The sequence below is a fragment of the Talpa europaea genome, assembly GCF_964194135.1.
Source record: "Talpa europaea genome assembly, chromosome: 5".
Taxonomy (NCBI): domain Eukaryota; kingdom Metazoa; phylum Chordata; class Mammalia; order Eulipotyphla; family Talpidae; genus Talpa; species Talpa europaea.
Genome location: NC_140071.1, coordinates 53,686,989 through 53,708,768, shown reverse-complemented (window position 1 = coordinate 53,708,768; position 21,780 = coordinate 53,686,989). Strand labels below are relative to the sequence as shown.

General features: G+C 43.0%; 1 protein-coding gene across 1 annotated transcript in view; it reads left to right on the top strand.

The window, feature by feature from the left end:
- Positions 1-21,575, top strand: part of MAST4 (microtubule associated serine/threonine kinase family member 4) — a gene marked incomplete at both ends in the record, with an annotated part of 550,061 nt that extends 528,486 nt beyond the window's left edge. The window contains 6 exon segments of the mRNA XM_084233151.1: positions 2,781-2,981; positions 5,229-5,458; positions 5,989-6,111; positions 14,853-14,989; positions 17,157-17,338; positions 17,713-21,575. Coding sequence (XP_084089277.1) covers positions 2,781-2,981; positions 5,229-5,458; positions 5,989-6,111; positions 14,853-14,989; positions 17,157-17,338; positions 17,713-21,575 — 4,736 coding nt within the window.
- Positions 21,576-21,780: the final 205 nt, after the last annotated feature.

Sequence of the window (21,780 nt, the reverse complement as noted above, 5' to 3'; positions counted from 1 at the left end):
TTCATTAACCATATGCTATATTGATAACCATGAATGATTTCATGCTTTATCATGAACTTTCCCCCCCCCCCCCGCCACTAACTGAATATTCATAGCCTTTTAAAAACCATCTCAAGAACAGATTGTACTGGCTAGGTTTATTTCACTAAATGTTTAGTTTTGTGCAACTTCCAATGTACTTGCAGTTTTCACGAAGAAAAAATAATATTGGATTTTTTTTCTCTCTTTTTCACCTCGGTCCTGCTTCCATGGAGGATATTTCTACTTTCCCTAATTCTACAACGCCCAGAAAATAGAATGTAGAAGTAGTATAGAAACTGTCTAGTAGTCTAAGATTCCTGACTACTTTTATTTTATCCTGGTAGTCAAATCAAGTATCGCTATCTCAGTATTTAAAATTTCTGATTACTGAGATCGTTCTCTGTTTTTTTAGGTTATTATCTTACTCAGAATAGGAAATATTTGTCTCCAGTTAAAGTTTATTCTTATTGTGGTGAAGTGTTTGTAATCTCTCAGTCTCTCCAGCCCACTCACTATCAGAAAGGTAGGCGGTAAAGGTGGGGAGGAAGGTGTCCAAGCATTTGATTGATTACTTTCATAATTAAAAAAAAAAATCTGCCTAGGTCCTGCCATGTATTTTGATTAATGAATTCAAACCACCTTTCTCTCTGTCTCCCACATATACACACTAAAAATAATCAAAGACCTTGGGGGCTGTATAGAATAGAGAGATGAGCTGCTTTGCTCATAGCCAAGGGTAATTAGGGAATCTGAAAACCGTGACTGTAGTAAAATTAAATTTGTTGATTTTTATATTGCTCCACCATCAAAAAGAAAGAACCCTTGACATTTATAAAACATTAAGGTGACATTATCCACCATTGGTAGAAAGGAAACACACGCTTATGTACAGTGCTTTGAAGAAGGGTGAGGCAGGAGGGAGGGATGAGAAAAGAGAACTTTGTATATTCACACTCTGGTATTTAGGGACATAAAACCGTATACCTGTTTCTCATTTTTCATGACCGCATTCTATTTGAATAGGTGAAAAGTAAAAAGTCTTAGTTTTAGATGTAACACTGAAATGCATCCAAGGAATTACATTTTATATTCATCAGTGATCCCATCCTAGCCAAACTATCAATAGAAAGAGTTGAAGGGAGTATGTAAATTACCGAGTAATTTACATTTACCGAGTAAACTTAAATTTTTGAGATGAGATTTTTTTATTTGAATGCAGTTTTTATCAAGTCTGTCAGCAATTGATTTCTTTATTTAGAGTGAATGGAATAGTTATACTGCTCAGTGAGTCTGTGTCTGGCATACAAAAGTAGAAAGATTGTTGATATTTGCACTAGGGTTGTCTTCCTTCATAGGTCATTTGAGTGTCACATGGAAGTTCGTGAATCATCTTCTGTGCCTGCAGTGCAGAGAGGGGCACTGCTTGTGCTGGGCTCCAGCCTGCTCTCCTGAGTCACGGGCTTCCCTTAGCATGGACACCGACTTTGGGTCTATGCCACCTCTGGTGAAGTAGCACCAAACCTCAACGGTGTGACAGAAATGTTCGTTAAGTCTAATTAAACCTAACCCTCTCCTAGGCAAACAGTACCATAGGGTCCACACTTTAAAATGTGCTGGCTGGCTGGCCTTTCAAAGAATCATTCATAATGCAATTAAATTCTCTGTAGGAATTGTATATATTAAGATGATGATGATGATGATTTTTAAAGCATCAGGGGCTTAATGTATATCTTAGAAATAAAATGAGAGAAGCATTTTTTAAATGGCATTTAGCAGTGAAAATGAGAGAAGCGTTTTCTCTTTTTTTTCGAAGAATGATGTGTTATCAGTGATTTAAACAAAAAGAAAACTGATAGCTTGTGAAAAAAGAATAGGAGAAACCAAAAGGGGCAGCCACTCAACTTTTCTCTGGAATGCTGACATGTCACTTCTTCTCAGGAACTTTAGTTCTCTTGGCCAGAGTGACATCAGTGCTTTCCCATTTCTGCATCCTCTTTTATGGATATATTTTCTTCTGACCCACCTCTGCTGAGGGAAGCATTCACCTTTTTTAACTCAGGAAAACCCACTTTAGTTGACTAATGATTTATTAAATTAAAAATAAAGAAAATCTGGCTTAGAGAGACAATCGTCTCCCTATCCAGAATGTCCTTAGTCTTGTTCTGTGAACTTTCCGAGGAGCTTACAGTGCAGGAGGCCATATGTGTGGAAGTCAAAGGAGACTCTTCAGGTACTTTTGTAAGGTGCACATCTGAGTCTAGTGTGATGTGTTTCCCATGAGCTGACACTGGCAAAAGCCTACATGGGGTGATCAAATGATTCAAAAAAATTATTAACAGCATTACTAACGATGATGGTTAGCGTCAAGAGATTATTGTAGTATAAAACTGGTGTTCATGAGATCCATGAGGTGATGCTTGGTTCATACGTGGCCTTTCATGGTAAGGGGAAAGAGTTATCACTACAAGGGTTATAAAATTTAGCTTCATTCTTTTCCTAGTTAGATGGACTCATTGACTGAGAATGAGCAAACTTGTGTACGAGTAGAATAAAACCTGAATGGACACGTCCTTCCTCTCTTCCTCGTCTTTTTCAAACCAGTCATGTGTTTTAAATGTGTGCCTGACACCAGATGGACTTGCTAATCATGTGGGAGTATGTTTCCCAGTGTCTGTCCTTCCTTCTCTCTCTCTTCGCCTCTCCCTACCTCTCCTAGCCCAGATTTTCCTGAACATGTTTATCCCTTCTTCTTTGTGCAGTTGGCAGTTTTTCAGAGCACTTGGATCAGATAAATGGACGAAGCGAGTGTGTGGACAGTACAGATAATTCCTCAAAGCCATCCAGTGAACCCGCTTCTCACATGGCTCGGCAGCGATTAGAAAGCACAGAAAAAAAGAAAATCTCGGGGAAAGTCACAAAGTCCCTCTCTGCCAGTGCCCTGTCCCTCATGATCCCAGGAGGTAGAGAGACATCTACTGCATGAACTTGTGTGATTTGTGCATGTGGTTCCCTTCCCCTCCCCCAGCTTGTATTGCAGACTGAGACACAGATTGCTTGAAGCAGTGAGGGGGGCAGTACCTGGCACAGCTCTCCAGAGCCACTCCCTGCAGGACCTCGAGCTCCTCCCGAGGGCATGTGCAGAGGGCATGTGCGGCTACTCTCCCTTCTCTCTGCCTCAGGAGAAGGGGCAGCTTCCTTCCCACAAAGGCTAACTTCTTGTATTGGCTTTCTTCCCTTTCCCCCCCAAGTTGTGATAAATTTCCCTTCTCTGAATAGTTTTCCTTCCCTTGACTATGCATCATTTATACACTTTACAGAGCTGTTTTCAGCATCTCTGTTGGAAAGCGAAGTATAGGGTTTTTTTTTTTTTTCATCTAATTAATGAGGAAGTAGCTACAGAAAATGTAAGTTTTTCATTTCTGGGGTTGCAGAGAGTCACAGACAGCTCTGAAATTATGTTTCCCGACCCTGTCTGTTGAGCTATGCTTCCTCCTACTGGTAGTGAAATCATTTGCTGCCTATATTGGAAAACTGGGTTTAATTATGATTTTGTTGCATTGCAGTATTTTTCCACAACTTGATTTTACTTCAGCAAATCACAAAGTCAGTGGTGATTCCACAGGCAGAGAGGAAATGTACACCCTGGTGCTTGTGACTTGCCACTCAAATGACAGAAGAGTGGACAGTTGCAGTGGAGTTACATTGCAGATGGCTTACAGTGCAGACGTGCTTACTGACATCTAGAAAAGGGGCTGTTGCCAGTTTTGAAATTTAGTATTTGTGCAGAAGGACCTTAGCGATAAACAAAGGTTCTCTTGGAGATAGTACTCTCTCTACCATATTCCATATCAGGGTGGGGGAGAAGTTCCTTTTAGCACCATCAAACACTCCCTAGCTTGAATGACTATTATAAAGTGATGGCAGCGGCCCCCACACAGCTGCTGTCGGGAAGGTAAGTGTGATGTAGTCTAATTCTGAAAGCTGGTGAGAAAGCCTGCACCTTGTAAGGTGGGGCAGATGTTCACCTAAAAGATTGGGAAACTGGCTTTTCAGCAGTTTGGATCGTGTGTGTCTACTTTGCCTGCTTGCATGTTTTGAAGCTACCTACCACCAGTGTGTGCCTTTCACCTGACCTTAGCTTAGCCAGGAAAAGGGCACTGAGGGGCCACATGAACTCAGAGAGTGAAGGAGAATGGAAAGTGATACTTCCAGCTAGTTGCTTTGCTCTGGACACGCATAAGAATTGGAACAAATGGTAGTTAGTATGCATCCTGTCAGCTTCCTGCAGCCCTGGAGTACTCACCATGCCTCCTCAGTCCTGAGTAGCCCTGACAGTTTGCAATCTGACTCTAACTGAGTTCACTTTTGAGCCTCAGCATCTTTTGTTGATTGTTTTCTCATAAACAGGCACACAATTTCACATAAGCAGTTAAGATCTGTTTAGATTTACATAGATGGAGCAGCGCTCTGAATTATAAATTATAAGTGTATTTACTTAAAAATAGGGAAAATAGAATTGGCATTGTGGAACATGAACTGAGTCTCTCGTGAAATTTCTCTTATTTCACTTGCATTATCCTTTCAGAATCCTTGTTAGAATTGCAGGTAAGATAGGAAGAGAATCAGTTATAACTATGACAAGGAGTAATTCTTATAGACAACCTCATTGTTTTCTTGATCAGGATTCTTTAATCAGTACTAGTTCAATAATAATTGCAAAAAGCAGCTGGTGAATTGATACATTGCTTTCTCAGCCATTTGTGTTTAGAAGGGCTGTGTTAAAGGGGCTTTACTACAAGATTGGGAGCCTGGAAATCTCTTAGGGAATCCGATAGTCTATGAGGGGGTTCTTGAAATCCATGCATCTGTGATTTGTTTAACTAAAATATATTAAATAAAAATTCACAGATAATAGCTAAACCTTGTGTGTCTTAGTGTGTCTATATGAAAATATAACGAGTATTAATTGAAAAAACTTGTTAAAATGGAGACACTTCTGAAGTTTCCTTGGTAGGAGTCTATTTTGAAATCCATGCTAGTCGCCAGTATAAATATTTTTATATTATTTCTTCTTTACTTTGCTAGTAAAAATGAATGGATTCATTTAGGGACAGTGCCCCTACCCTGGCAGAGCTAACGTGGTAAGAGCTAGCTGCTTGGGCGTCTCGTGGCCGGCATCAGTTTTGACACCTGGTTGCTTTTTACAGATATGTTTGCTGTTTCTCCACTGGGAAGCCCAATGTCTCCCCATTCCCTGTCTTCTGACCCTTCATCTTCACGGGATTCCTCACCCAGCCGAGATTCTTCAGCGGCTTCTGCCAGTCCACACCAGCCCATCGTCATCCACAGTTCCGGGAAGAACTATGGCTTCACCATCCGAGCCATCCGGGTGTATGTAGGTGACAGTGACATCTACACTGTGCATCACATCGTCTGGGTGAGACCAGCACTCTCTCTTCCTCATTTGTTTTCACTCAGAGCCAAACTGGAGAATCCACAAATTAAGGCATAGTTAACAATAAATGTACTTTCTGTTAAACTGGCTTTTGGGGCCTGTTTCATTTTCCTTTTAATGCTCCTTTGTCTTATGTGATGGAATTGAATTGAGGAAAAACTAATTCATTCTCATGATTTTGTCCAGTTTTCATATTTGATTGCCTACCAAACTGGTAGTAGAAACAATCTAAGACAATCCTATTATCATCTTACTTTCATTCTTTTTTTTTTTTCTTAGTTTTTTTTTTCAAACTCCCTTCTCAAATCACCTGAAATTTTTTAAAGAACTATCAGAATTATCAATGTTTAGGATGACAAAATGGGAATCATAAACATGCCTTTTGATTTCCTAATTTTCTCTTAGGAACTTAGAATCATTTGCTAATTATTTCAGAATACTCTGCCAGACAAATCTATGCATTAAGGCCTGTTTGTTTGCTTACCAATGTATATTCTCTTCTTGGACTTTAGAATGTAGAAGAAGGAAGTGCAGCATGCCAGGCAGGACTGAAAGCTGGCGACCTCATTACACACATCAATGGAGAGCCGGTGCATGGACTTGTCCACACAGAAGTTATAGAGCTCTTGCTGAAGGTATTGTTTTTTTTTTTTTTTTTTTTTTATTATGTTGTACCATATGGATGCAGCAGCTACAGAAAGAGCCAGTACCAAGGATTTTATACTTGAGTTCTAGAGTCCATTTCTGTGACCAACTCATACACATTCAGTCTCATTATTAAAAGTTTATTCGTTGGTTTAAGTTTATGTCAAGTCCAAGAAAGATGCCATGGATTCTTTGGCTTTCTATCATGAAAAAATAAAGTGCCTAGAGCTGCACAATCACTTCCTAATTTACTTTTGTGGGTTTTTTTAAGTATTTATTTATGCATACAAGAACTGGGATATAGGACAGAGGTACAGGACAGGGGGGATGAGAGGATTCATCAGAGACAGAATGGGGAGCAAAACAGGCAGAGTTACTGAAATACACTGCTGAGGGGAGCAGCTGGTGAGACAGGAAAGGTCTGCTGCACCATGTGTTTCATCTCCCTGCCTGGAGATTGAACTCAGGCCATTGCAGTGATAGCACTAAGACCCAATCCCTAGGCCACAAGGGAGGCCCTAATTTAGCTTCTTTTTCCAAATTAGAAATGGTAAGTGTTGTCTTTGTTTTATTGTATCACACATAGTAAAGTCTGTTTGGAAACCACCTATCTGAAATCTGACAACAGTCAGGAGGTTTTATTTTAGTACAACAGAAGACAACATGATATTTAGCTGTGGGGTCTGACCTAAAAGCTTAGCCTAAGAGTTGGATTTCATGAAAAATAAAATGTATATATACATATATATATACACACAGACATATGTGTGTGTATTGTGTGTGTGTATATATATATTTCTATATATACACACGCACTATGAATTATAGAAATACATGGTGATGAAAAAGGGGATCTAACAATCACAAGACCGCCTTCCCATCACACAGGTGAATTTGAATGGAGATCAATTGCTATTTAAAATATAAGCTGAATAAAGCTATGGAATAAGAAGATCACAGAAAGCATGAATATGAGAGCAGAGAGTGTGAATGTGCCCTGATCATTTCAGTTCTTTTATTTCTTTCTCCCCTGCTGTCTCTAGAATATAAAGTTACAGCTCCAAATATAGATCTGGTTAAAGCAAATAGGATAAATTTGAGTTTGACTTTAAATTTTTCAACAAAAGAAGATTGATTCATCCGTGGTCAGAAACACAGACTCTAGTTGTAGGAATATGTTACAAATCAATAGATTTTTGGCTCACTTCTCTCTTCATGGGCAATGGAAAGACCTACCAGAAAGAAATGTAAGTCATCACTTCTAAGAACCTACAATCTGTTTAGGGAGACGAAGCATAAATACTTAGCAGCATGAACGTGTACAGGTCACTTATGGAATGTGCATTCAGACTGTTTCGAGAGCGCTGCTCTGAGGCAGCTACCACAATAGATGTTGGCAATATGGTAATTAAGATAGAGGGCCCTTGCCCTCCAGAAAGATAGAAAATAAAGGAGATGTATAATCAAATAGAATGGAATGTAATACTATAGTGGAGGAAGAAACGTCATGCTTTTGGAGAGAACATTCTGTGAGTGGGGTGAGACATCATGGACAAGTGACATTGAACTGGAACCTGAAAGAATTTAGGAATTTGGAAGGTACAAAACCTTTCAAAAATAAATGTAGTTAAATGACTTTTTCCTTTTCTGTCATTCAACTGGCATTCATAATTGTATTCTGTAAAAGATCCAGGGTCTGGTCTAGATTCTGGAAGTAGTAAGAGAATGCAAGGTCCGGTATGTAGTAGCAGGTTGTAGAATAGTTACTCCTGTTGATTAATTCACAGTATTAATGAGATTTGACTCTTGGGTTCAGTTCCTGTGGGGTCCCGGGTTGGCTTTGTTGTCATCCATATACAGAGGATATTTCCCTAACTCTTCAGCCAACTTTCTCACAGATTCCTGCTGGTGCTCCCTGGAGGGTCAAACTGAACACAGAGATTACAGAGCTATGGGCTTTGTTGGATATCAGGTGTGGTCATGCTGACCACAGCCTATAGGAGAGAGCTGGAATTACTGTGCAAGCTGCCCACATACTCTGAGCATATACCCAGGGCTTGGTATAATGGGTATTAGATACATGTTTGTGAAACTTAGTGTATCAATGGGTTCTCCTTTGTGTCCTATCTGAAAGTTACCTTGTGAAGAACCAAGCACCACCCAATGACTTCTGATGTGTTTCACTCGTATCTTAACATATATGCCATTCAGTTGGTGGTAAAGCTCCTCAGATGACCACAGTTAACCTGTACTTTGTTTTTGGTTGGCTTGTTTGTTTTCCAGCACATGGTAAGTTTATTGAGGAAAGGAAAAAAAGGAAAGAGCTACACCTTCATAAACACAAGCCGGCAGTCTCAAAGGACACAAACTGCTAATCTGCACTTTGTAACAGGCTACTAAGTAGCTGCTCCTGACAATTGCTTGCATAAGACCTGAGCACTTTAATTTCACTCACCATCTATCTGCAATGATGGTCTTTGTCTAAGTGACATGGAATAACTCTCTCAGAGTGTGTCCAATAAGTGGGAAGTAGAGCAGGATTTTTGACTGTGATCCCTTACCTGTGAAAATCACCTGAAATTACCTCAGACTTCTCAAGCAAAATTCAGGAAGACATACAAAGACTGGTGAGGCTAACTAGCTGCTTTTCTTACTGTACTGATCATTGATCCAAGGATGCCCTGTTACTGCCTCACGGATCTATCCTTTGTGAGTAAGGGGCCAGGGAAATTGTTTCAGGTTTTGCTTTTTCCTCTGTCTCTCACATCCAGCATATAACCTTTCCAGTTGATTAGGGACCACAGGGTAGCCAGGCTGAGGTGCTATCTATCTGTAAAATGCTCCTTGAGCCTGTCTAAGAGCTCATCTTGACCTTTGGTTTCAAGTGTGTGATTTGTTGGTGAGCTTCTCATGGTCGTTATTCATTCTACTCAAGCTTTTCTAAATCTTGGCATCAGCAATTAATAGAAGGACAAGGGATTTTAAATGACAACATATGTTCAGACATGTACAATTTTTGGTAATAGTGTTGTGGTATACACAACCTATATCACAGCATATCTTTTGCTTCATTTCATATGTCTGCTCATAAAATTAGAAGAAACAATAAACTGAAACATACATCTTTAGAAAACATGCATTTGTTTATTTTGCCAAGACATAATTGACCTCCTTTATGATTTATTTTATAAAGTCCTTTAATTTGCTTCTGCATTTTGAATCCTCTCTTCTGTGAAATGTGAATGCATATTGTATATTTCTCCTGAAGGTGTCTGGCAAGGCTTCCTGGTAGAATCAAATAATCCCACTATTACATGTTGCCCTCTTCTGGTTCCAAAGTGTCCTCATTGCACGACCTAGTCAATGTATGTCTGAAGTTGTGTGAACATGCAGTAATGCAGCGTCTTTGGCACATGTAGAAGCCATGGTGTGCTCTGTCACAGATCCCAGCAGAGGATCCTGCCACTGCTTCATAAAGGAAGCACTCAAGGGGAGTAACCAGTGTAATGAAACAAAGAGGATATGAGGGACTTAATTATCTTTCTAGTGAGCTGTGTAATAATCACACAGCTTCCAAAGCTAACTAGTGGTTTTGAACAAAGCAGAAGTGACTGGTACCGGCACTGGGCCGGTATATGCAACTGCTGGGGCAATGTCAGGGTAGCAGCTGTCTTTTGGTGTTCTCGGATGTGCTTTATACATGGGTTTCAACTTGCAAGCTACTTGTAAACTCTCATGAGCACCTTAGGTAGCAGAGCTGTCCCAGGCTGTGTGCAGGTGTTTTGAAATGTGTTGCACTTTTCATCTTTTGTTTTGTGAACACAGAGAGCATCTTCCATCCCATGGCTTCACATTTTGTCTTATTTGTACCCTCACAACTTCAAAGGGAACTTGCCATGGAAGCACTAACTTGCCTGCACAGGAAAACCTGTCCAGAGTCATTCAGTGTCCGAGGTCCATGGAGTGACAGAAGTTTACTGTTTTCCAGCTCAACTCCCATTGACTGTGTGAATCCCTTAAAAAATGCTCCTTTAGCTTTGCCTCAAAACTCTCCTGCCATAAGGGGCTAAATACCTCTATTCAGCTTTCAGCCAGCATCAATCTTTCTAGAAGAGCTTAGTGGAAGGACTGAGGTATCTTTCTTCGTGCTCTACAGTGGTGGTAAAGCCACATTGGCTCTGAGATTTGCCCTGCTTATGTGATAACCTGCCCAGCTTAACTTCTCTTCAACCACTTTGTTTTTGTTTCTGTTTTTGTTTTTTCAGGACAGTATTATTTTAAATCGCTAATGCAAAAAGAAAAGCCCTCCAACTTCATCAGCCTCTGATTTAAAATTTTCCTTTCCTTGAACTCTGGGGAAAAAAAAATGGTGATACTAAATTTTGCCCTTACCTGGTTCTGAAGTGTCCTCATTCTAAGACCTAGTCAATGTGTGTCTGAAGTTGCATGAACATCCCATAATGCAGTACCTTTTATGCCCTTAGAAGCCGTGGTATGCTCTGTCATAGTTACTAAAATTGGGGATATCAGATAGCATCTTTATTACCATCTCACATGTCTGCTGAGTCCCCACAATGTGTGGAGCTTTATTCTAGCTACCAATGGGCCACATGACAAAAGGCAGATAAAAATGACAGGTAATAGAGAGTGCATCACCTAAGAAACTCAAGTCATCCTCATCCCTGTGAGGTAGCTGTTATAAATGTCCCCACTTACAGGATGAAGAAATTAAAGCAGAGAAAGTTAGCAACACAGCCTAAGCTTCTCTGTAGAAAGGAGCAGAATAGGATTTGCACCTCAGACTCCAGAGCCCATGCTTCCTGCTAGGACACCACAGAATGAGTGCCACACTGGAGGTTCTCTGATGGCCAATAACTCAGAGTCCAGGGTTCACAGGAGAAGGCAGTGGCAATACCAAGATACAATCAAATACTATATATATATATGGAACAGACTAAACGTGAACAAAGTTCTGAAGGGGAGATGGCTCTCCACCAACATGGACGGGGATGAAGAGTTGGGGTATCTGTGCAGGTCTGTAACGATGCTTGGGGCTTTCGTGCCTGGAAAGGGGAGGTGGGTGCTCTTACCAAAACAATGTGCAAAAAAGCAAAAGGGCAGGAGAGCTCAAAGTGTTGGAAGTGCAGGAATGAACCCGCAGAACTGGGCTGGTTGGTGCACAGATGTGTGCAAGGTGGTTGGGACTGGATCCTGGAGGCAGTGAGTCAGGGCAGGGACCCAAGTGTGAAGGAAGAGCTCCACCATTCCTCACATGTGATTTTGCAGAGAAAGAAATGTAAAACATGTAGTTCAGTGAGTCCCCGAGGCTAACTGATAGGCTCACTGGGAGCCAGACTGAGAGAAGACATCAAACCAGCCTGACTCCTGCTTTAGTGTGTTCAGTTCAGCCAGCTTAAATAATTTCCCTCCCACCGTGCACTGATTACACAAGTAACTTAAAGTAAAAGTGAACTAACTGAACATTTAACAGTCTGCTGGTCCCGTCTGTTGCTATTTTTAAACAAGTGCCACAGAATTTCTTTGATTAGAGGTCTCCAGTCTTCAAAAGAATGTATTGAAGATAAAGGGACCCACTAAACCAGGCAACATTTGCTGTAACTAATGGATCCACTAGGTGGCAGGCTTCACAGTTCTCACCTAGTCTCTGTAAGGTTATTTTTCCAGTCATTTACCATTTTTATAATCAGTAATGTTTCCAACCAAGTATTTGCACCTCTCATCTTCTGTGTCTGTATTTCCTCTTTGGGCATTATCTCTTGGTGTATTTCCATAAGTCAGGTGATCTGTCCCTGGAACTGCCATGTGTAGAAATAAGAAGGGGTAAACACTGGGGTTAGCTTGTAGAAGAGAACATTTGTTTAGAACTTAGTGATGTGCTCTGATTTGGAAAGCCATGCTTACAACTTTTCTGATGAGATCTGTCCAGAATTTATCTCTGGATTTCTTTTGTATTTATTTTATACAGTGTTTATGAGATTTGTATATCTCTACATTCTTGACATTCTGATGCTTGGATTGTTTCCCCTGTCTATTTACTGCCTCGTTCCCGCATGACCATTTATCAAGTACCAGCCAAGTGCTGTTTTGGGCACAGCAGACACAGAGGGCATCAGGCATGGTCTGCCCACAAGGAGTGGGCACTGGTGAGGATGTGGACAGAGAGCCCTGGCTCTGTGACCTTGAGAGAGAAGAATCGCAGTGTCTCTGAATTTATTTTTCTTATCTATGTTGCCAGGGTAATAATCCCTTCCTACTCATAGGGAGAAAAAGGAAAACCAAAAACCTTATGATTTGGTTGTGAGAGATAAAGAGACTATATGTGGAAAATGCTTTAATATTCAAAATGTGCTTTTAAGATGCCAGATGGCATGTTGCCCTTTTATAGCTAAAGCTATAAAGGCCAATGCCCATGTCAGAAATGGGTAGAAGTGCGTTTAGACTCCCTCGGCCCATGTGATAGAACAGCCACAAAGATCTCATACATGCACACACACTCTCTCTGTTTCCACTCAGTTTGAATGTGAAAAATGATTGAAAGAAATTTAATGAAAGGTGAACCCTAACCTCCTTTGTGCCTCTTTCCTTCACCTAAGCTAAGGCATATAGGAGAAACTAAAATTTTCACCTGGCTTTACTCTATTTGTAAAGCAAAGACACCATTCCAAATAACCTTCTTTGGGAGATTTTTCTTAAAAGTTGAATTTTCTATCAGTCTCTACTATTAGACAGAGATTTATTTTTAAAGTTTTGACACTTACATATAGAACATGTCACTTATTACTTGAGAATGATTTTTTTTTCTCTCATTCAAGTTCCAATTCCATTCTCCTAAAATTATTTTCTTTACAGTTATGACAGGTATGGGATTCTATGTTCTTAAATATTTGAAGAACTTTAAATACAATAATAAAATACTAAATCCTGATAGTAAATTGGATATATAAAGACATTAACAAATCTTTCCCTGAAGATAATACAGCTGGCCAAAATAAATTATATAATGTCCAGACTCTGAGCTGTTAAAACATGAAGATTGAAAGTTGATATGTATGTGTTCCTATAAAATTATAATGTGTTTAATGTTCATATTCAGTTCTGACAAGCCTGGGTAAGGTAGGTACTCCTGCAGTGCTGTCAAAAGTATAAATGCACACTTTTGGGAATAGAGTATAGCAATCTAGACCTAGTGTCTTTAAGAAGCTCAGGTACATCCTTGATTCAGTATAGTGAATCTAATTACAAAAATCTAAGAAAAATGGCATAGTATAAAGTATATTTACTTTAAATTTTATAATAATTTTAAAAAGCAAATAATAGTAGTAGGGAAATAGTTAAGTAAGTTTTGATTTATCTGCTTGATGGACTGTATTGTAGAGCCAATAAAAATTGTGTTCTTAAAGACTTTTTAATAATAAAAGACAAGTCTGTCGATGTTACATAATGTGAAGTTTAAAAAATACATAAAACTATAAATGTTGTAAGATTAAAGCTATTTACATATCAACATATGTGCACATTTATATGTGGCTAAAAAAAGACCAGCAGGAAGTATACTGAAACATTACCAGTGCAAGCTGGGTGATAGGCTTCTCAGTGATTTTTACTTTTTTATTTCTACTTTACCGTTTTCTTTTTATAATGGCATAAATTACTTCCAAAATTGGGGAGTGAGGGAGTAGATGTTCACATTATAGCACTCATTCCTTGTTGGTTCAGTCCCCCTCAGACTTAACTCCCCATCACTTTGTAGTCACTAAGTGTCTTCTAGATATGAACCTTTTAAAAATACCTTCTCCTTGTCTGTCTGGCTTTTTCAAGGCATGCAGGGCCATCTGTGACTGTGAAAGGACATGTTTCTCCCCTGGTTGTTCAGAAATTCAAGCAGAGGTAATTGATGCGAGAGTGAGGGAGATTAGTCCTACCCGCCTGTCCCAGATGCCCCACAACCTGCCTGGAAACTGTTTTCAAATCAGCCCTAGGGCCTGCCCAGCCAGCCCCATACCCCAGGATTGAGTGAAAGGGCAACAGACACCAACCATTTACTTAGCATTCGTGACCTGGGTTAAAGAGACCGTTTCATACTTGCTGGCGTAAACTTCCAACTCTGCAAGCTGACAGGTTTTATGGTGATAGAAAAGTAACCTTTTACAATAATTAAAAATAAAAGTCTCATTCAGTTTTGCTACTCCATGATTTCTAGGTCAAAAGAAAAACACAAAAAAAGGAGGAAAAAAGAAAAATAAATCAACTAAGAGCAGACAGTCCCTGGGCACATTTATGCTTAATGAATATGGATGAAGATAGCTGTTATTTATAGAAGCCTTTCCCTATGTCACACCCGGCACTAAAGGCTTTACAAACTCTATCCCATTTAATCCTCAGATGAGCCTTGACGAGATAGGTGTGATTCTGTTGTCAACTTCCATGTATAAGAAATTGAGTAAGAGGGAGGTGGAGCAACCTCCCAAGGTCACAGAGCCCAGATTTGAACTCAGGTCTGTGGAGTCCAGAGGCCACCATCTTAAGGGAACTTCACAATTTCTGTCCACTGGTTTGTATTCTGTCAGGACATCACCACTTGAAGGTTTATGAAATGAAGATCTTTTGTATGTATGTTTTTAGGCATCTTTGTCTTTTTATCTCCTGTGTCTGTTCTGATCTTGCTTTATCATAGCTTTTTCCCTCTAATTCCACTCACTTTTTTTTATAGAGTGGAAATAAGGTGTCAATCACTACCACCCCGTTTGAAAACACATCAATCAAAACAGGACCAGCCAGGAGAAACAGCTACAAGAGCCGGATGGTGAGGCGGAGCAAGAAATCTAAGAAGAAAGAAAGTCTAGAAAGGTTGGTTAAAGCAGTCTTCTTTGTGAGTTTGGAGTGTACTCATGTTGCAGGAAAGTTACTCCTTACTTAATGGAAATGGTTACATGTAAGAAAGTTTCATTTCTCTGTGAGAAATGTTATGCTGTGGTTCATGTATATTCCTCATTATGCATTACACATTAAAGCTCATATCCCTACTAACCCTATTTCTCACAGTGGCAGGATTTACACACATTGTGATAAGACAGTCTGCTTTTCTCCATGCATGAGCACCATGAAAGCCCCTTCCTGCTATCTGAGCCTCGCTACATTCCAGTGGAATTGCATTTAAGGAACTAGGCCTTCAGATAGCTTTTAAGTTAAAATCTACATTTAATGTCCTTTATCTAAGAACAAATCGCTGGTGTTTTTTTTTTAATGACAGATATTCTAAAATAATTATGTCTTTTAAGCATCCCAATATGCCTGCAAGTGACAGGGCTTTGTTATACTAACTGAAAATTTAACTAGGTTATTCAGCCACCTTTGCAGTCTGAGAAACACCATGGGCAGCTTTTTGTGCTGTCAGCAGACCCTGGCAAGTTGTGTGTTGCATGCACATGTGTGTGTGCGCATGTGTGCATGTGTGGGTGTGTTTTGTGTAGGAACATTTCTCGCCAGGGAACTGTCTAAAGGTGCTCCCTGCACCTTCTACCACACTCCTGCCATACCCACTTGGCTCTAAACGTAATAAGAGGATTTATGATGACAGGAATACAGAAACACAAGCAAGTGAAACAGAATTTTTATTAACACCAGAAAAGATAGTTATATAAGAAGGGAAATAAAATTATCCTTTTTATGGCCCAACTATGAACAACATTTATAATGTAAAGTGAATGAAATGGCAGCTTTTTTTTCTAATAAAGTAGTTTGGTTTAGCTCTACTGTGGGAAATAGAAAAGGGGAAGTGCATTTTGGTCAGAAGGTGGAAGGGGGTTGATAAGAGCTTAATTCTCACCTTCTATGGCAGGAAATCAGCAGATAATACCTGAAACTGAAAAACAGCAGTGTATGCAACATGATTTAGCACTATAGACAACTGGGAGAAGAAATGGGTAAAACAGTGGAACTTGGTTTCTCTGCACAGTGAGCAAAAAGCAGAATAGGGAAGTTGCTATTTTTTATTGAATGTTTATGAAACTACTTGACTTTTCAACCCAAGTACACTTGCTACTTAGATTAAAACTAAACACACATGTGCATGCGCGCACGCACACACACACACATATTCTGAGATTGTTGTTAGGTTGGGCTTTATGTTTTTTGACTGAGCTTTAAATCATACAGAATGCACTGTTTCAAGGGGGACCGGCATTTAAACCTTAGTTTTCGTGCTCACCAGGAGTGAGTCAGGCTCGCAGCACAGTAAGAGAACTTCATAGAGCCACCTGCACTTACAACCATCTGCAGCTGTGCCCTTTGCTTTAAGAATTGTTCATTGAACTCTAAATACACATTTGCTTCCGTGGTTGCACAGAATCTGCTGCCCTGCTGCTATGATAAGCTTCAATTCACCTTTCCCAAGTTTTCTTAGAAAATGTACAGCCTACATTGGAAAGGAGGGATTGGGGTCAAAATAAGGGGGTTATAATTGTATGGGGAATATAAAAATAAAGTTTAAATTAAAAAAATAAATAAAAGAATTTAGAAAAAGAAAAAAGAAAAATCAAGAGCTCACAATGGAATATGCACAGCAACTAGCCCCTCACAGAAAAGCCTCTGCCCTGTTTTTCACTGTGAAGGAATGGTGCCGATTTACCAAATGCTGCTTTTTCTTCCAGAGATTTACTTTGTATTATCTCTTAATTAAATTGTGTCAGTTTTTCTGGGGATATGTATTCAGAAGCTTTCAGGCAAAAAAAACACCCTGACAAGTAAATAAATGGATATATATTTAAATATGTTAAATGTTTCCTATTTTCCCAGCTCCTTTTAAAGTGTTTAGAAAAGAAGAAAACCTCCACTGTGTGCTATTAAAGACGGTGCCTTTTGAAGTCATAAAAAGCTTTCTAACATAAAGTGGGATCCTGCTGCTTTGCAGAATCAGCCATCACATCACTGTCTCTGGCACCAAGTGTGAGCTAAATACACTGGTATTGTGGGGAGGACATTGACTCTGACCGTTTTTCTCCTGTTTTCACTCTAGGAGGAGATCCCTTTTCAAAAAACTAGCCAAGCAGCCTTCTCCTTTACTCCATACCAGCCGAAGTTTCTCCTGCTTAAACAGATCCCTGTCATCAGGGGAAAGCCTTCCAGGGTCCCCCACTCACAGCTTATCTCCCCGGTCTCCTACGCCCAGCTATCGCTCCACCCCCGACTTCCCATCTGGTGAGTGAATGGCCTGGAGATCAAGGGAGACCTGAGAGGTCAGAGTCACCATCTGAGATTCTGAAAGACGTAAAGCTTATTTCCTCTGAAGGAGAAAAGATTAAGGATGTTTTGATTCTATACAAGAAAGAGAATAAGATTTAGAAGAGGGCCATAAGATACAGTTATTTGGACCACTAAAATAAGACAGAGAGTGTTGGGTGATCTGCGGGTGTATGGGAGGTTTATCTGAAAAGCATCCACTCATTGGAGTTAGATGCTGAGACAGTTTCCTGACCTTTACCTGACCTGACCTAAAATAGTTGGGGCTGGGAGAGTGGGCAGAAAATGGGACATGGCCATAGATGCTCATCACATTCTGTTTCCACCCACAGGTACCAACTCCTCCCAAAGCAGCTCACCCAGTTCTAGTGCCCCCAATTCTCCAGCAGGGTCAGGACACATCCGGCCCAGTACTCTGCACGGTCTGGCCCCCAAACTGAGTGGGCAGCGGTACCGCTCTGGAAGGCGGAAGTCAGCTGGGAGTATCCCGCTCTCCCCCTTGGCCAGGACACCCTCTCCAACTCCACAGCCCACCTCCCCACAGCGGTCACCATCACCTCTCCTGGGACATTCACTTGGCAATTCCAAGATCGCTCAAGCCTTTCCCAACAAAATGCACTCCCCTCCCACCATCGTCAGACACATTGTGAGGCCTAAGAGCGCAGAGCCCCCGCGTTCCCCGCTGCTCAAGCGTGTGCAGTCAGAGGAAAAGCTCTCTCCCTCCTACGGCAGTGACAAGAAGCACCTGTGTTCCCGCAAGCACAGCCTGGAGGTGACACAGGAGGAGGTGCAGCGGGAGCAGCCCCAGCGGGAGGTGACCTTGCAGAGCCTGGAGGAGAACATGTGTGATGCGCCTTCCCTGAGCCGGGCCAGGCCAGTGGAACAGGGCTGCCTGAAGCGCCCAGTCTCCCGCAAGCTAGGGAGGCAGGAATCCGTGGATGACCTGGACCGAGATAAGCTGAAGGCCAAGGTGGTCGTGAAGAAACCAGAGGGCTTCCCAGAAAAACAGGAGTCCCACCAGAAATCCCATGGACTTGGTAGTGATTTGGAAAACCTCCCTTCCTTTAGGCTAGAGGAGAGAGAGAAGAAAATATATCCGAAGGCTCTAGAAAGGTCAAGCCATTTTGAAAATAAAGCGTCCCTGCAAGAAGCCCAGTCCCTGGGCAGCTTATTGAAAGATGCTCTTCACAAGCAGGCCAGTGCACGGGCCAGTGAAGGGGTGGTCTCGGAGGGGGCAGTGCCCGTAGAGCATGGCCAGGGTACCTGTGACTTTAAACGGTCCTCTGCACCCAGCACTCTGCAAGACGGTCTCTGCACTTCCACCGACAGGACCACTTTCAGGAAGGGTGAAAACACAGAGAAGACTCCCCAGTCCAAGGAGTATCTCCGCTGTGAGAAGTTAGACAGCAAGATGGCCAACATTGATTACCTCCGAAAGAAGATGTCACTTGAAGACAAAGACGACAGTTTCTGTCCAGTGCTGAAGCCCAAAATGACATCTGGTGCCCATGAATGCCTGCCCGGGAGCCCAGCCAGGGCCCTGGGTGGGCTGCAGGAGGCTCCCCCTGCCTCTGAGAGTCGAGCGTTCATCAATAGTGCCCAGATTAGCGCTGTCTCTTTTGTTCCTCTGAAGGCCTTGACTGGCCGGGTGGACAGTGGAGCAGAGAAGACAAGCTTGGTTGCTCCCGAGTCACCTGTCCGGAAAAGCCCTTCTGAGTATAAGCTGGAAGGTAGGTCTGTGTCATGCCTGAAGCCAATTGAGGGCACTTTGGACATCGCTCTCCTTTCTGGACCTCAAGCTTCCAAAGCAGAGCTGCCTTCACCAGAGCCCACCCAGAGCCCCAGCCCAGGCAGTGATGTGGCACCTTCACTCCCCCTCCTCAGCAGCGGGGGGAAAAAGGGTGAAACTGTGGGTCAGAGGGAGTCTTCCTCTGCCAGCTTCAAGGTGAATAAATCCTACCTGCTGGAGCCTCGGTTCCCACCACCTGGCCGGGGTATGCAGAATTCAGCTGTAGCAGTCCTGCCTGACCCGGTGCTAAAGCGAGACAGGAAGGTTTCCCATGCTTCCAGAAATGCCGGGACTGTCGTGGAAAGCGACCCGCAACGGAGAGAGGGCGGTGCCAGCAAACACCTAGACAACAGCCTTGACCCTAAGGTCCATCCTTTCCTGGGGCCGAACCTCCAGGGTGCCGACACAGCCAGGCCACGGGGGCCACTACCACCTGAAGCTACTCCCTTGAGGGAGAAGCCGGGTCTGAAGGAATCATCCCAAAGGGGCCCTTCCACAGCCAGGAGTGAGTGGACTGCTACAAAGGCCAGGGTCCTCAGGGACCATTCTGTGGAGCTCTGTCCTCCAGAAAGTGCTAAAACCAGTGACAAAGCCAAAAATCTCCCCTCTGCGGGAAGGACCCACCCAGATTCCTACACACAGATCCAGACCTTGGAGAAAGTATGGGGGCCTTCTGGGAAAACAAACCATAAAGATGGTCACGATGAGGTGAGGTCCCTGCCCAGAGAGGACTCCTCTTTGTTTTCAGGGGTGACTCCTGAAAGAGAGCTGGGCAAGGGAAAAAGTAGCCTGGAACCTAACCCAGAAGCCCTCCCTGCCAAGAGGTCTCTGCAGACACCCACACCTGAGGGTGGGAAGAGTGAGAAGCTCCCTGGTTTTCCATCTTTGCAGAAAGATGTCCCCAAGGAACTGGAAAGGAAAGAACAGCCTCTTCAAAAGCATTTCAGCAGTAGCTCTCAGCCCCCACCCATCACCAAAGAGCCACCCAGCAATGCTGTTCGCCAGCATTGCGGGTCACCCAGCCACTCTTCAGGCAAAGAGCCAGGAAATAAGCCCTATGCTACTGATCCCAGCCCAGGCCTCCAGGACCCTCCCAAGTCCACTGCTGTGCACAGTGAAAGTAGCAGCCACAAGCTGAGGCCTGGCCCTGATGCAGGCCCTGCAAAGTTGAAGCATCTAGACAGGCTCCTCTCCTCCCAGAAGCTGAGCGTGGGGGCTGCAGTGGGCAGAGAGTCTGGCGCTCTGCCTCTTGGTGGCCCTAGTCAAGAAGGAAAGGAAAGCAGTAAAAGTGTGCTGGACTCCTTCCCTGACACCCCAAGTTCCCAGAAAGCAGCCAGTGATACAATTTTCCAGGGAGGAAGTGGGCCCTTGGTCCCACTACACACTGAAAAGGGGCCTCTAGACCCCAAGCTGAAACCTGCCAGTGGTGGGCATCCCCTGGAGATTCTGGAGAAGCCTGTGCATCTGCCAAGGCAAGGACACCCAGGGGTTAGTGAGTTGGTAGATCAGAATGTTCCCATTGTCAGTGAAAAGCAGAACCTGTCTCCAAAGCACCCAAAACCATCCACTGTGAAAGATTTCCCCTCTCTGTGCAAACAGACAGACAAGAGCCCCAGCCTTCTGGCCACCACCATAGACCGGAAGTCTGAAGGGAAGAAATGCACAGAAGCACTTTATGTTCCAGCAGACAGCGGAAAGCTGGAGGCCAGCCTTTCCCTGACACACAGTGATTCGAGGCTAAAAGCTGAGAAGCCTGCAGCAGCAGCAGCGGGGAAGGGATTCACAGAGGCTAAGGGAAAAGGCCTCAGTCCCCAGAAGCCATTGACTGAAGCAGGCAAGCCCAGTGGCATGAAACGCTCACCCTCGGCCACTGGGCAGAGTTCTTTTCGATCAGCTACCCTCCCAGAGAAGTCTCTTAGCTGCTCCTCCAGCTTTCCTGACACCAGGTCAGGAGTTCGAGATGCCTCCACAGCCAGCAACAACCCCTCTTCTGTCAAGGCCTATGGGACTGAGGCCACGGCCTCCATTAACAGGGACCAAAGGAAGTCCCTGCCCGCGGGGGATGGCAGAACCCAAATGACAAAGAGCGACTCTATGCCATCCTTTCGGAGCTCTACTGTCACTCTGGAGTCACACCACCCCAACTCAAGTGTGGCTGGGGGAGCTGGCCACCGGGACAGAGCGCTCTCAGTCACTGCCCCCGTAGGAGAAACCAAAGGGAAAGAACCTGCCCCTGCCCAGCCTCCTCAGACTAGGAAACAGAATGTGGGCAGAGAAGTAACCAAGCCGTCCCCAGCACCAAGCGCTGACCGCCCCATCTCCCTTTCTTCTGAGAAGGACTTTGTGGTACGGCAGAGGCGGGGGAAAGAGAGTTTGCGTAGCAGTCCTCACAAAAAGGCCTCGTGATGGGGCTGGCCCCAGGGCAGGACTGGGGTCACCCAACCTGAATGTGTTACTGTGTCTTGACTACCTTTGAAACCAGCACTGTGTGGGAATGTCCGCCAGGCAGAGCCGGGAGCCTCACTGAAGAAGGAGAAAGAGAAAGAGAATTTGGAAAGCGAGAAAGGACCTTCTTCCAAATGCCTTCCCAGTTGTAACCGGTAAAACTGTT